The sequence below is a fragment of the Ambystoma mexicanum genome, chromosome 2p, assembly GCF_040938575.1.
Source record: "Ambystoma mexicanum isolate Mex_15411 chromosome 2p, UKY_AmexF1_1, whole genome shotgun sequence".
Lineage (NCBI taxonomy): Eukaryota > Metazoa > Chordata > Amphibia > Caudata > Ambystomatidae > Ambystoma > Ambystoma mexicanum.
In genome coordinates, this window is record NC_090923.1 from 1,435,515,285 (window position 1) to 1,435,527,834 (window position 12,550).

Below are 12,550 nucleotides of genomic sequence, written 5' to 3' on the forward strand. Positions count from 1 at the left end.
GAGGACGCCCCGGCGACGGGGGTCCAACATAAGGCCAAGCACCGCGAGTCCGCTGGCACCGGGAGCGCCGAACGGTCGGGCTCTACGGTCGCCAGGCAGGGCGCACCCTCCCCGGCACCATCAACCACGAGCCAACGCTCTGGGTCGGGTAAGAGGAAGGCCGAGCACCCGGCGAAGCTCCTGGAGAGGCCCCGGTCGAGCTCGAAGGCCCCATCGGAGGGGGAGCGAGGCGGTGTCCCCCCCCTCAAGGATAAGGCGGTGAGCGCACCTAAGGTGGTGAAGGCCTTAATCCATCCGGCCAAGCCCTCTATCGAAACTGTCGCGGCGGCCCTGGCTCAGCCTGTGCAGGCTACACCAGTGGTGGCGACCTCGGGGCTCAGAGTCTCCCTGCCACCTCGGAGGGAGTCATCTTTTGTGCCCATCGATAGGACCCCCGTGAAATCCCCCGTGGGGAAGAAAAAGGGGGGCAGGGCGTCGTCGTAGATTCGGCCTCAACCTCGGAGGAGGAGCTGGTCGAAGTCTTAAGCCACGGCCTCGGCGTGGAAGAAGACCGACCCGTCGGGATGGATCCCGACGCAGGTGACGACGACATCGTCGAGGGTACCGACGGGGTCCCTGATCGCCCGTCGGATTCCCCTCTGCCAGCACCGCGAGACAACTCGGCGGCCATTTTGTTGGCTATACAGTCCTTATGCTCAGAGATAAGGACGAGACTACCGTTGCCGACGGAACCTCTCCCGTCGGGGGACCCAGAACCGGGACCTTCTGGTGTTCCCCCTACCAAGAAAAGAAGGATCCACCCTCCGCCTCCTTTTCAGCCGTCGCGCCCCTTCCAGCCCTCCTCCCCGTCCACCCGAGGGGATGATACGGGGACTGACACGGCAGCGACGGGTACGGACGACGAGGTATACGACGAGGATGTACCGTCGTCGCCTCCCACCAGGGCTTCTCCGCCCGACGAGATTGGATCGTTCCACTCCATGATCTCCAGGGCATCTGAGCTTTTTCAACTCTGCCCTGAGGAGAAGAAGAAGGAAGGTTTCCTTTATCAGCGGCGCGAGGCCAAGAGGAAGACGGTCCTCTCAGTGCCTCTATTGGCCGACATTTGGGATGAGGGCCTCACCCTCCTCAAGAACCCTTCCACGACACCAGCTAGAAGAGACCGGTACGAGAAGAAGTACCGGGTCCCGGACACGGCCCCCCTGTGCCTCCGGGCGCAGCCTACCCCGGACTCCGTCGTCTCCGCGGCGGCCAGGAAGAAAGCGGGGGGGGGGTGCGGCCTCCACATCGACTTCCCCACCGGACGGTGAGGGAAAGAAATTGGACGCTATGGGACGCAGAGTCATCTCGTCGGCAGCGACGACGATTAAAGCGGCCAACGCCTTGGCTATCGTGGCCCGCTACGACAGGGAGCTCTGGTACAAACTGGCTCCCCTGCTGGACTTCCTGCCGGACGACAAGAGGACAGAGGCCCTGGAGATCCTGCAGGAAGGTGAGGTGGCTTCGGAACACGCCATTACCGTTGCGACGGACATCGCCGACACTGGGTTCCGCCAGTTGGGCAACGGCGTTTGCCTTAGGCGGCGTGGATGGCTCAAGGCTACGGACTTCCGTCAAGACGTTCAGACCAGAGTCCTGGACATGCCCTTCGATGGGAACAACCTGTTTGGCAAAACAGTGGACGATTCCCTTCAGGCCATTAAAGCGGACACTGAGACGGCCCGGGCCCTGGGAGTTCTGCAGCAACGACGGACGCCCTTTCGGAGCAGCGGAGGCAAGGGCGCCTCCAAAGGTTCCGGCGGCGGTTTCTCCACCTACCGTCAAGCGGCCCGCTCGTCGTCTCAGGAGGCCTACAGAGGACGAGGCAAGTCTGGCGGACTCCGCCGTCGTCGCCAAGGAGGTCGAGGCGGCAAAGCCTCGTCCAAGCAGGATTGAACCGACCGTGGGGTCGGGCCCCCACCGAAGCACCCCGGTTGGAGGCCGGCTGGCGAGCTTCGTCAGCGTGTGGGAGTCCATCTCCACCGACCGTTGGGTGCTGGACGCCTTGGCCCGGGGCCACGCGCTCGAGTTTCAAAGAAGGTGTCCACGCGTCCCCCCCGTGGCCAGGAAAGAACTTCACGTCCCTCAACTTCTCCTGGAGGTAAAGGCGATGCTCAGGAAGGGCGCCATCGAACTCGTCCCAAAGAGGCTTCGGGGCTCCGGAGTGTACTCGAGATACTTCCTCGTGAAGAAGAAGACAGGGGGATGGCGCCCCATCCTGGACCTGCGACGTCTGAACAAGTTCATCAAGGCGCAAAAGTTTCGGATGGTCACCCTCCAGCACGTCCTGGGTCAGCTGGAGGAAGGAGACTTCCTGTCGTCGTTGGATTTGGAGGATGCCTACTTCCATATTCCCATCCTAAAGGGGCACCGAAAATTCCTCAGGTTTGTGGTCCAAGGGCGCCATTACCAGTTCAAAGCCCTCCCCTTTGGTCTACGGTCGGCACCCAGGGTGTTCACCAAGTGCCTCGCACCGGTGGCGGCGCAGCTGCGCCGCGAGGGGATCCACGTCTACCCCTACCTGGACGACTGGCTCATCCGAGCCAAGACGAGGGAGCTCGCCGTGGTTCACACGGCAAGGACCGTCCAACTTCTCACGGACCTGGGATTCTCCGTGAACTACGCCAAATCCCACCTGGTACCCGCGCAAGACGCTCTGTTTCTGGGAGCGAGGCTCAACACAGTGTCCCTTCTGGCCTCCCCGTCGGAGGAGAGGACCAGGACCATCCTGGGCAAGGTGCAACGGATGTTGGTGGCCGACGCGGCCAAGGTGAGGTCCATCAAGTCCCTCCTCGGAATGATGTCTTCCTGCATCTACCTCATTCCCATGTGCAGGCTCCGGATGCGCCCGTTGCAGGAGTTCCTGGACGCGCGCTGGATCCAAACGACGGGCAGCTTCGAGGAAAGGATCACACTCGACGAGAGTTTCCGACGAGCGATCCGGTGGTGGGACACCCGCGCGCATCTGACGGCGGGCATGGACTTCCAGACCCCAGCCCACCAGGAGACAGTGACCACGGATGCCTCCGTGGAAGGGTGGGGAGCGCACACCGAAAATCTACACGCAAGGGGCCTTTGGCTCCCGACGGAGAAATCTTTACATATCAACGTCCTGGAGCTCCGTGCAGTGTTTTGGGCCCTCAGGTCCTTCCTTCCGTCCCTCAAGGGCAAGGTGGTGAGGATCTTCACCGACAACACCACCACCATGTTTTACATCAGAAAACAGGGCTGAACCAGTTCCCCAGCACTGTCCAAGGAGGCGCAGGACCTGTGGCATTGGGCAGTCGCCCAAGGGATGTTTCTGGTGCCGTTTCATCTGGCAGGGATAAAAAACACCATCGCCGACTCACTCAGCAGGGAGCTGCGCTCGTGCCACGAGTGGGAACTACGGCAGGATCTAGTGGATCGCCTCTTCCGACGGTGGGGCACTCCCCAGATCGACCTGTTCGCGACGGCGACGAACTCCAAGTGCCGGAGGTTCGCCAGCAGGTTTCCCCAGGCGAGGAGCATGGGCGATGCTTTCTCGTTCCCCTGGGAGGGCCTGTTCCTCTACGCGTTCCCTCCTTTGCCACTGCTAATCCGGCTCGTCAACCAGCTCAAGAGGTCACGGTGCAGGATGATCCTCGTCGCACCTGCGTGGCCGAGGCAGATATGGTTCCCGGACCTTCTGGATTTGTCAGCGTCCCCGCCAATCAAGCTGCCGGTGGACGCGGATCTGCTCTCCAGGGAAGGAGGCGCCATCCTCCACCAGGACCCGAAATCGCTGAACTTGCAGGCCTGGCTCCTGCAGCGCTAGTGTTTGGAGGATACGACATACCGGCCGACTGCAGAGAGGTTCTTGCAAATGCCAGGGCATCCTCGACTCTTAAATGCTACGGACACAAATGGAAGAGGTTCTCTGTCTGGTGCCACGCACAGAAGATTAACCCTCTACGGATTACGGCTCCCCAAGTTCTGCCGTACCTGCTGACGCTGGCCAAAGCTGGACTGGCACACGCGTCCATCAAGATTCATCTGGCTGCGATCTCCCGATACACCAGGACCACGGGACGGACGTCCTTGTGGTCTCATCGTCTGGTGAAAGAGTTCATGAAGGGACTGTTCAGATCGTTCCCGCCAGTGAAGGCTCCGGCCCCGGCGTGGGAGCTCAACGTGGTGCTGACCAAGCTCATGGGACCTCCGTTCGAGCCTCTGCACTCGGCCCCGTTGAAGTTTCTGTCGTGGAAGACAGCGTTTCTTGTGGCCATCACCTCCGCACGACGGGTGGGAGAGATCCAGGCCCTTTCCTGCAAGGCCCCGTACTTGACTTTTCACGACACGAGGGTGGTGCTCAGGACGCACCCCTCCTTCATGCCCAAGGTACCGTCGGACTTCCATCTCAACGAACCCTTGGTGTTGCCTGTATTCTTCCCGTCGCCTTCGTCGCCGGCTGAGAGGACTTTGCACTCGCTGGATGTGGCTAGAGCGCTGAAGTTCTACGTGGACCGCACGAAGTGTTTTCGGAAGACGTCACAACTCTTTGTGAACTTTGGACCTGTCAATCAGGGGAAGGCTCTCTCGAAGGCTTCCATTTCCAGATCGCTCTCCGGCTGTATCATGTACTGTCATCGGTTGGCAAACCGACCGCTGCCTGGCCGTCCGAGAGCCCATTCCACCAGAGCGATCGCAGCTACCACGGCGTTCCTTTCTGGTGTGCCCCTGCTGGACATATGCAGGGCTGCTACGTGGAGGTCGACGCACACCTTCACGAAGTTCTACTGCGTCGATCGGGATTCCAGGGAGGAGTCCAGGGTCGGCCAAGCAGTGCTGCGCAACCTGTTCGCCTGAGGTGAGCCTGGTGAGGAGGTAAGATGCTTAATGTTGAGTTTGATGCAATGCTTAATGTTGAGCCTTTGCCACCTCCCGTGGTTGTGCATGTGTGTACTGCTATGTATTCTTTATTCATGAGCATGTGAATCCATGCCAGACCCCATGCTGGAGAAGGAACAAGTTACTTACCTGTAACTGTTGTTCTCCAGCATGGGTCTGGCATGGATTCACATGCGAACCCTCCCGCCTACCCCTCTGCGGCTCTTCACTTGGTCATACTGCCACTTCACGTGCTTCCAAATCTGAAGATGGCTGCCAGAGGCGGTGCTTAGGTAGAGGGCAGTCATTGGCTGTGGTCAGTATGACGCAGAGACCAGTGATTGGTTGTTACTACGAAAGACAGATCAGAAACGAAACTGATACTGGTTTTTTCTTTACCGAGGATTTCCCAGCCTGACGACGGGGAATATTCATGAGCATGTGAATCCATGCCAGACCCATGCTGGAGAACAACAGTTACAGGTAAGTAACTTGTTCCATCTCCTACTAGAGCTGGCTAAAAACACACCAATTAGCATGCAAAAGAGAGATCTGGCACGAGCTGGCAACTCCTACCTGTAGTGGAAATGCCAATGGAGTCTGGCCGGTAATTGGAGGGGCCCTGAAACGTGCCCTACCCATACAAAGTGTGGCTGAGAATGCATGGTCAGAACATATTGCCATTACTCTGACTAGCCAGACACCACCAGATGAGGCGATCGAAATACCATTTCAAATATGGAATTGTAAGTCATCAGTAGAAGGCCTGATAGCGATTATTAGCAAACTGAATTCATCAGGTGCTACAGGCCCAGATGTAACATGCCTAATTTAAAAATCTACATTACTCTGGGCACATGCGCGTCATCTTCTCTTTATAGAGATTGGTATGATTGGCACTCTCCCTGCCTCTTGGAGAGCGAGCCATATCTTGCCAGTCTCTAAGAAAGGATGCTGGAAAAATCCTGCACATTATAGGATGTTGGCAATGTTAGACATTCCAGCAAAACTGTTTGCTAAAGTTGTATTAATTGAACTTACTCAATGGATCAATGCCTATAACATTCTTCCTCCTAATCAGATTAGCTTTAGATTAAACTCCAATACAACTCATAACATGCTGATACTACTGTCAGCAGTTGAATATGTTAATATGATTTAAAATTCTGCTGTATATGGTGCTTACATAGATTTTAGTGCTGCCTTTTGGCAATGATGCGCAACAGGTTGTGGTCTAATCTGATAGTTTGGGATATCCATAGGTCTATTGAATATGATCATGCTACATCGGGACACCAGAATAAGAATACGCCAGGATGTTGAAGGCAAACTCTCTGAGTCCTTCCCCAATGGAAGAGGAGTTAAACAGGGCTGCATCTTTGCAGCAACCCTGTTCAATATCTACTTACCTGATTTTCCAATGGTATTTTTAAGCTCCAGGTCCCACCCAATCAAGATTGACCAGCCGAAAATAAATTGGTTAGGCTACGCCGACGTTATATTGTTGTTAGATCAAACCCAAAATGGTCTTCAAAACACATTAGATTGTCTGCACACATACGCCAAAGACAACAGCCTTAAAGTGAATATCAGCAAATCAAAATTCATGATCTTCAGGGGGAAATCATCCAAAGTAGGTCCGAGGTACGTGTGGAAATATGATGCAATGGCTGTTGAATGGGTTAAGCAATACAAATATCTGGGAGTAACTGTAGATGAAACTCTAACTTGGAAGTACCACTGGAACGAGACCAAAAATAAATGCATGAGAATAATGTATGCATTGAGTACCTTCATTGGTCGCCAATGAGGGATTTCTATCAAAACTATCTTGTTGTTGTATTCTGCTAAGATCACTCCTGTGCTTATGTATGGTGTGGAAGTGTGGGGGCACAACTTAGCTACTGAGATGAGCTGTTGTGAAGCAAAGATCCTTAGAATGTTGTTTAGAATGCCAAAGAGTTTCCCAGTAGAATACCTCCGGCTGGAGTTCAATACAAAGGGAAAAATGGCGGTATATATATTGTTACCATATGGTATGAAAAATTATTATTGTTAGATAATGACACTATTATACTGAGCTATCTGAAAGCTTTTGCATTGATTGAAGCATATAAACACACGGGTACCATGGCCAAAATCAGGAAGATCATTATGGCTTGGCTTACTGGTTTTAGGCGAGACAGTGGCAGGGGCAACTTGTGGTAATGTAAAAGATGGCTAAAACAGCAACTGGTGTCCTATAGCTATGAGGCAAATTTAGTTAAACTAGCAACAAATGTGAATAGTGGCCGATGTATAGCATATATGATGCAGGCTGACTCCATGCCAAAATATGTGATGGCTTATCCTAACAGTCAGATAATTGGGCAATATCTGTCTGTTGATAACATTCAATAGCAGCCATGTGCTTGAAACTATGGGAGCACGTCCCCACATAAGTAGAGCGGATCGCCTATGCCGCTTGTGCAGTAATAATTGAACTGAATCTCTAGAGCACATATTGACACTGCGAAAGTTTGAATAATCTGAGAACTATATGGGTCAAATCGTACAACAATAAATGTGACCGTGTTGGTACATCTAATATGTGGCATAAACTGATGGAAGGGAATGACACCAATTTTATGGTGCAGTTTTTTACGCAATGTATAGAGATTTTAGAGGAATTGTCAAGAGGTATCTTTTAAATATATATTTTTTAGTTCTAACAGATTTATTTTAGCATGTTTCAACCATGATGAGTGATGTCACACCGCGAAAGTCATATTTAAAGCTCATTTGAAGTTAAGATTTGTCCTGCATAGTCTAGCGCTACATGCTTGTCATGATGACAGTTTGTATTAAGCTGTGTAGATTGTATTTTAAATAATGTGTTCAAATGTAATAATGTGTATATATACAAAGCAGTCTTAGCTACAAGTATATTAACTAAACAAATAAAGATATCGGAGTTTATTAATTTCTCTGGCAAATTTGACGAAATTCTTAAAGAACCACTTTTCTATGGATGACTGTCCTATGCCTTCTACGTCCCCAAGGCACCACTCCCCTGGGGCTCATATTTCCTCTCCACCGAGGCAGTGTTTGCCTGATCCTCCTGAAGACCTCTTCCAGGATGACCAATATCATCCAGACGACAATGTTTATTATGTCCCCGATCCTAATGCTGTCCCCCAGGACCCAGTTCCTCAGGACCCAGAGGCCTGGACCCCTGCTGATGACCAGCGGACTTGGCCCACTACCCGTACCCATGAAGTTCCACCTGACCAAGGGGCGGTAACAGTAATTCCTCAGGGCTATTTATTTTGAGGATTTACCTCCTGAATGTCCATCTAACTCGTAATGAGGCCCATAGTCCTGTACCTAACACACCTCTTAGATTCAGGGCTTGTTTTCAACTCACTAAAGGTCCACCTTGCTGCCCTCACTGCGTACACCACATCTCAGAGCAAGGTTTCCTGGTGGAAAATCCCAGTGTGGAAAATCCCAGTGAATAAAGTATTCATGGAAGGTGTCGAAAGAATTAACCCTCCTATTTCTATCCTAACTCCTAGATGGGGCTTGAATGTTCTTAGAAAATGTGTGGCACCTCCTTTTGAGCCAATGCATAAGGCTAGACTTAAGCCTCTCACCTATAGAACGGCCTTTCTGGTAGCTATTACCTCCATCAGGAGAGTTGGTAAACTGCAGGCCCTCTCAGTTCAAGACCCATTTGTTACCATTCATAAAGACAAAGTGGTACTGCGCATGCACGCTTTGCGCCTACATTTATTTCGAAGTTCCATGTTAACCAATCCATCGAACTTCCAACTTTCTTTCAAAATCAAACTACCTCCATTAAATGAAGCCTCCATTCACTGGTTTTAAGAAGAACAGTGGTGTTTTGCCGTGATAAAACTAAACCTACCTCTAAGGAAGTCAGACCAATTCTGTCTCTGTTGCCACTTGTAGAGAAGGGGCTCCAGTCTATCCAAGTCAGCAATTTCTAGATGGATTGTTAAATGCATCCAGCTATGTTAATCTCTTGCTAAGGGAGATTTACCCTTTAAGCCTAGAGCCCACTCGACTTGAGGCACAGGAGCTACGAGAGAGGAGATGTTGTCCTTCATGGTTCTGGAGGAGCAGGGTAGCACCCGTTTGGAGGAGGCTTCATAGAGTGGACTACTTTAGAGACCTCGTCCGGTGTTATGGGCAGGAGGGAGGAGAGTGAGAGGGGTGGGCGGAGGGAGGACAAGTGAAGCATGAGAGTAGGAGTGGAAGAGGAGATGAAGGTGGAGGAGAGCGAGGACAGGATGTCCTGAGTTTTGGAAGTAAAGTGGCAGTGCAGAGGGCTTGGGAAGGCAGGTGAGAGGTGGAGACTGCAAGTGGATTTGCAAGTTCCTTGCAGATTTTGAAAAGTTTGGCTGTGTTGTTAGAGACTACAGTGATGCTGGCTTGGATGTGGGCCCGCTTTTTGAAGTGGATAGAGGAGCAATATTATGTTTTTAGAGCAGGCGGCAGGCCAGTTTGTCAGAGGATGAGCCCAAGATCTGCCCCTCCATTCAGCAACTCTGCGTTTCATAGATGCTAGATCAGTTGTACCAGCTGTTGTTCTTGGTGGCAGGTTTTAGACGGATCCTCATGGCGGGGGCAAAGATGAGTGTTTGAGAGGGCATGATGTAGATTAACAAGAACAGAGTCCGAGGGCGAGTCGGGAGCAGTGGTGGGGGGTGAAGACAGAGGCAAAACAGCAACTGACACTAGTTTCATTGGGCGAATGACGATGAAGGACACTGGCAGTGCTGGGGATGGCTCTGATAGAGGGCCGAGGGGCACCAGATAGGAGGAAAGGAGAGAGTGGTCAGACCAGGAGAGGAGGGTTGTGACCCAGTTAGAGATGGGGATCTCACCAGAGATGAGGGCATCAAGAGTGTGGCCAACAGAGTGGGTCAGGCTGGAAGGAAGAATAGTGAGAGAGAAGGAGTTGCCGATGACCCGGAACTGAGAGGTGGATGATTCAAGAGAGTCAAGGTGGATGTTGAAGTCACCAATGAGGAGCAGTTCGGAAGACAGAAGTTGAAAGAGCTGATGTGAAGTCGGCCCATTCAGAGAGGACGAGGGAATTAGGGCCAGGGGCTCTGTAGATGGTGCAGAAGGTGAGGTCGAAAGTGGGGGAGACACCGAGCCTACAGGTGAGGCATTCAAAAGATGAGTAGGATTGAGTAGGAATGATGGAAGTAGGGAGCCACTCGGGGAACGTCAGGGCCACTCCATCTCAGGTCCGGTTGGGTCAAGATTTGGAGAGGATTTTGCAGCCCGCAGGAAGGAGTGTGTCAAGAGCAGTGACAGAGATGGCATTGAATCACGTTTCGGTAAGAGTGAGGACATCCAATTCGAGGTTTTCAGGAAGGAGACAGGGGTCAGAGGAGTGTTTGAAGCAGAGCAAGCATTCGAAGTAGCTAAGTGAATCTGGTTACCACCTTTTTGAAGGTTTTCCGAGAGGGTGTACAAGGGCGTGGTACTCCCATTGGTGGTGGTGTAAAAGTGCATAAATAAGCATAAATAGATTTGATTTTGCTGACTAGATGTCAGCCTATACACACAGCATGTGAATTTAAGCAGATACAAGCACCAGAAATATGATTACGGTGAGTAATGTATATCATAGATATATCAAAGGACACATAATTTGTGTCAGTAATGTACAAGCATGACCAAGTATTGGTTGTACATTTTAGAGAAATATTGTTTTCATTACTAATTTACCAATGTACAGCCTTGAGAAGGACCAAAAGTGGTTGAAACACATGTGGGTGAAGGCATTACTATTATGGTGAGGGCAAGAGGTATGTTTAGGGATAGCAATATCCTTGATGTAGAGACAATAAAACGCAATGTATTTTGGGACAAACGCAATTTGGTTGGTGTATTTTGTAAAAACAGTGGATCTGGTTTGAGGTTAGGGCTTAACCTCACATACACCCACACACAGCGGTCTATCACTCGATATATTTGAGTAAAAACACAATTTCAGCTTTATGATAAACTTCACCTAGGCACACTATTCAACTGGTTTGCCTGATTGTTATATTACTATCATGCAGTGTGTTAAGGTCAGTTTAACTCTTATGTTTCCATTTTCAGGGATTAAGAAGCATCACACAGACAGCCGGCTGCTTTATCTCACTCTACTTCATTTCACCTAAACTGACATTGGTGATGGTTGTGGTAGTGCCGACCCTCGTTGGAGCAGGTGCCTTGATTGGCTCTTTTCTTCGGAAGCTGTCTCGTCGAGCCCAGGAACAGGTATAGGAGTAATCTTGCAAATATTCTAAACCCATAGTAACTACCATCTGGCGAGGCCTAAGATATTCATCATGTGATCTTTGTTATTCTTCATTAACAATATAACAATGAAAATTGTGAGACAGGCATGTTATTAAGAGAGACACAGACTCAAAAGCAACAGCTTGAAAACCTTTATTGAAGAACTTTGTTGGGTTGGTGTAATGCCTAGCTGGCCCTAACTCTAAGGGGGTTGTTCCCTCAACTGATGTTTCTAAGGGTTGTCGATGTCCGTAAGTCCAAATCCAAAATCTGTCCATCTCACAACCTATGCTTGCCCTCACTCTTAGACAAAATGTGTTCTGGGGTCTTCTTAAAGAAAAATTGTGACTCAAACAAAAATGTAAATCACTATTGGTTTCAGGTGGCCTTATCATGAGGTGTAGTTCTGCCAAATAAAAAAAAAATGATTGCTCAACACAAACAGGGTTGCCTTTGGTACCTTGCACTTAGGGGTCTTGCAGCAAATTAAGTTCAAAGTCTTGGGTCGCCTAGGGTTCCCTTTCCCAAGCTTTACTCCTACCAGAGTTCTGATTAAAAAAAAAAAAAAAAAACCTGTTCTGCTCGGGCCTCTCAGGGTTCCCTTAGCCAAGTCCAGGCCACTCCTACAAAAGTTCAAAAATGTTTCTGCTGGCCTCTCGGGATTCCTTTGCCCAAGCTTGGACCCCTCTGGTCTCAAACAAAAATTCGCGTAGTTCTTTCCATGGGGCTGGGTCAGACTTTCAAAAACGTTGGGTTTCTGCTCCACTCCAGCACAACCACTCTGACTTCTAACCCTGCTCTTCTCACTTTGTATCTTTTCCTCCAACTTGATTCACTTCTTTCTTTTCTTTCCACTGTGCAGTGCATGCTTGCACCTTCCTTCTTTTTACTATGCTTCTTGCACACTCCTCTTGCTTTATCGTGCTCCTGGCATGCTCTGCCCACTTTGCTGTGCAGCCTTGCACCTTTTTTTCTTACTTTCGGGTCGCTTGTACCCTCTTCTGCTTTCGGGTCGCACGCGCCCTCTTCTGACCTATTCTTTTGTCATGCCACTCGCGTACCTTGTTTACTCACCCAGATTGCGCAGCGCTGGCAAGCAGCTTCTTGGGATCTGTGGGCTGAGGTCAGGGTCTCATCACCTGCCCCTCGGTCACCCCTGGGACCGGCACACGTCCCAGGGGAACAAGCAGTGACCTAGATACAGCCAATAATTAGCAACTTGCCTCACACCGGCTCCATGGAGACGCAGCTCCCTCGCCACGCTGCAACCCTCCAGCCACACAGGGTCAGCGTCTCAGCATCCCGTTCTCCTCCAGACTTCCCAGGCTACTTGTGCTTCAGCCTCCACGTTCCA

The 12,550-nt window shown here is 51.0% G+C and overlaps 1 protein-coding gene across 1 annotated transcript in view; it reads left to right on the top strand.

Moving 5' to 3' along the window:
- The window catches only part of ABCB8 (ATP binding cassette subfamily B member 8), a 1,358,869-nt gene that overhangs the window by 292,500 nt on the left and 1,053,819 nt on the right, over positions 1-12,550 (top strand). Inside the window, exon 6 of the mRNA XM_069645969.1 lies at positions 11,014-11,175. Within this exon, the coding sequence (XP_069502070.1) occupies positions 11,014-11,175 (162 nt within the window). The remainder of the gene's footprint in view (positions 1-11,013; positions 11,176-12,550) is intronic.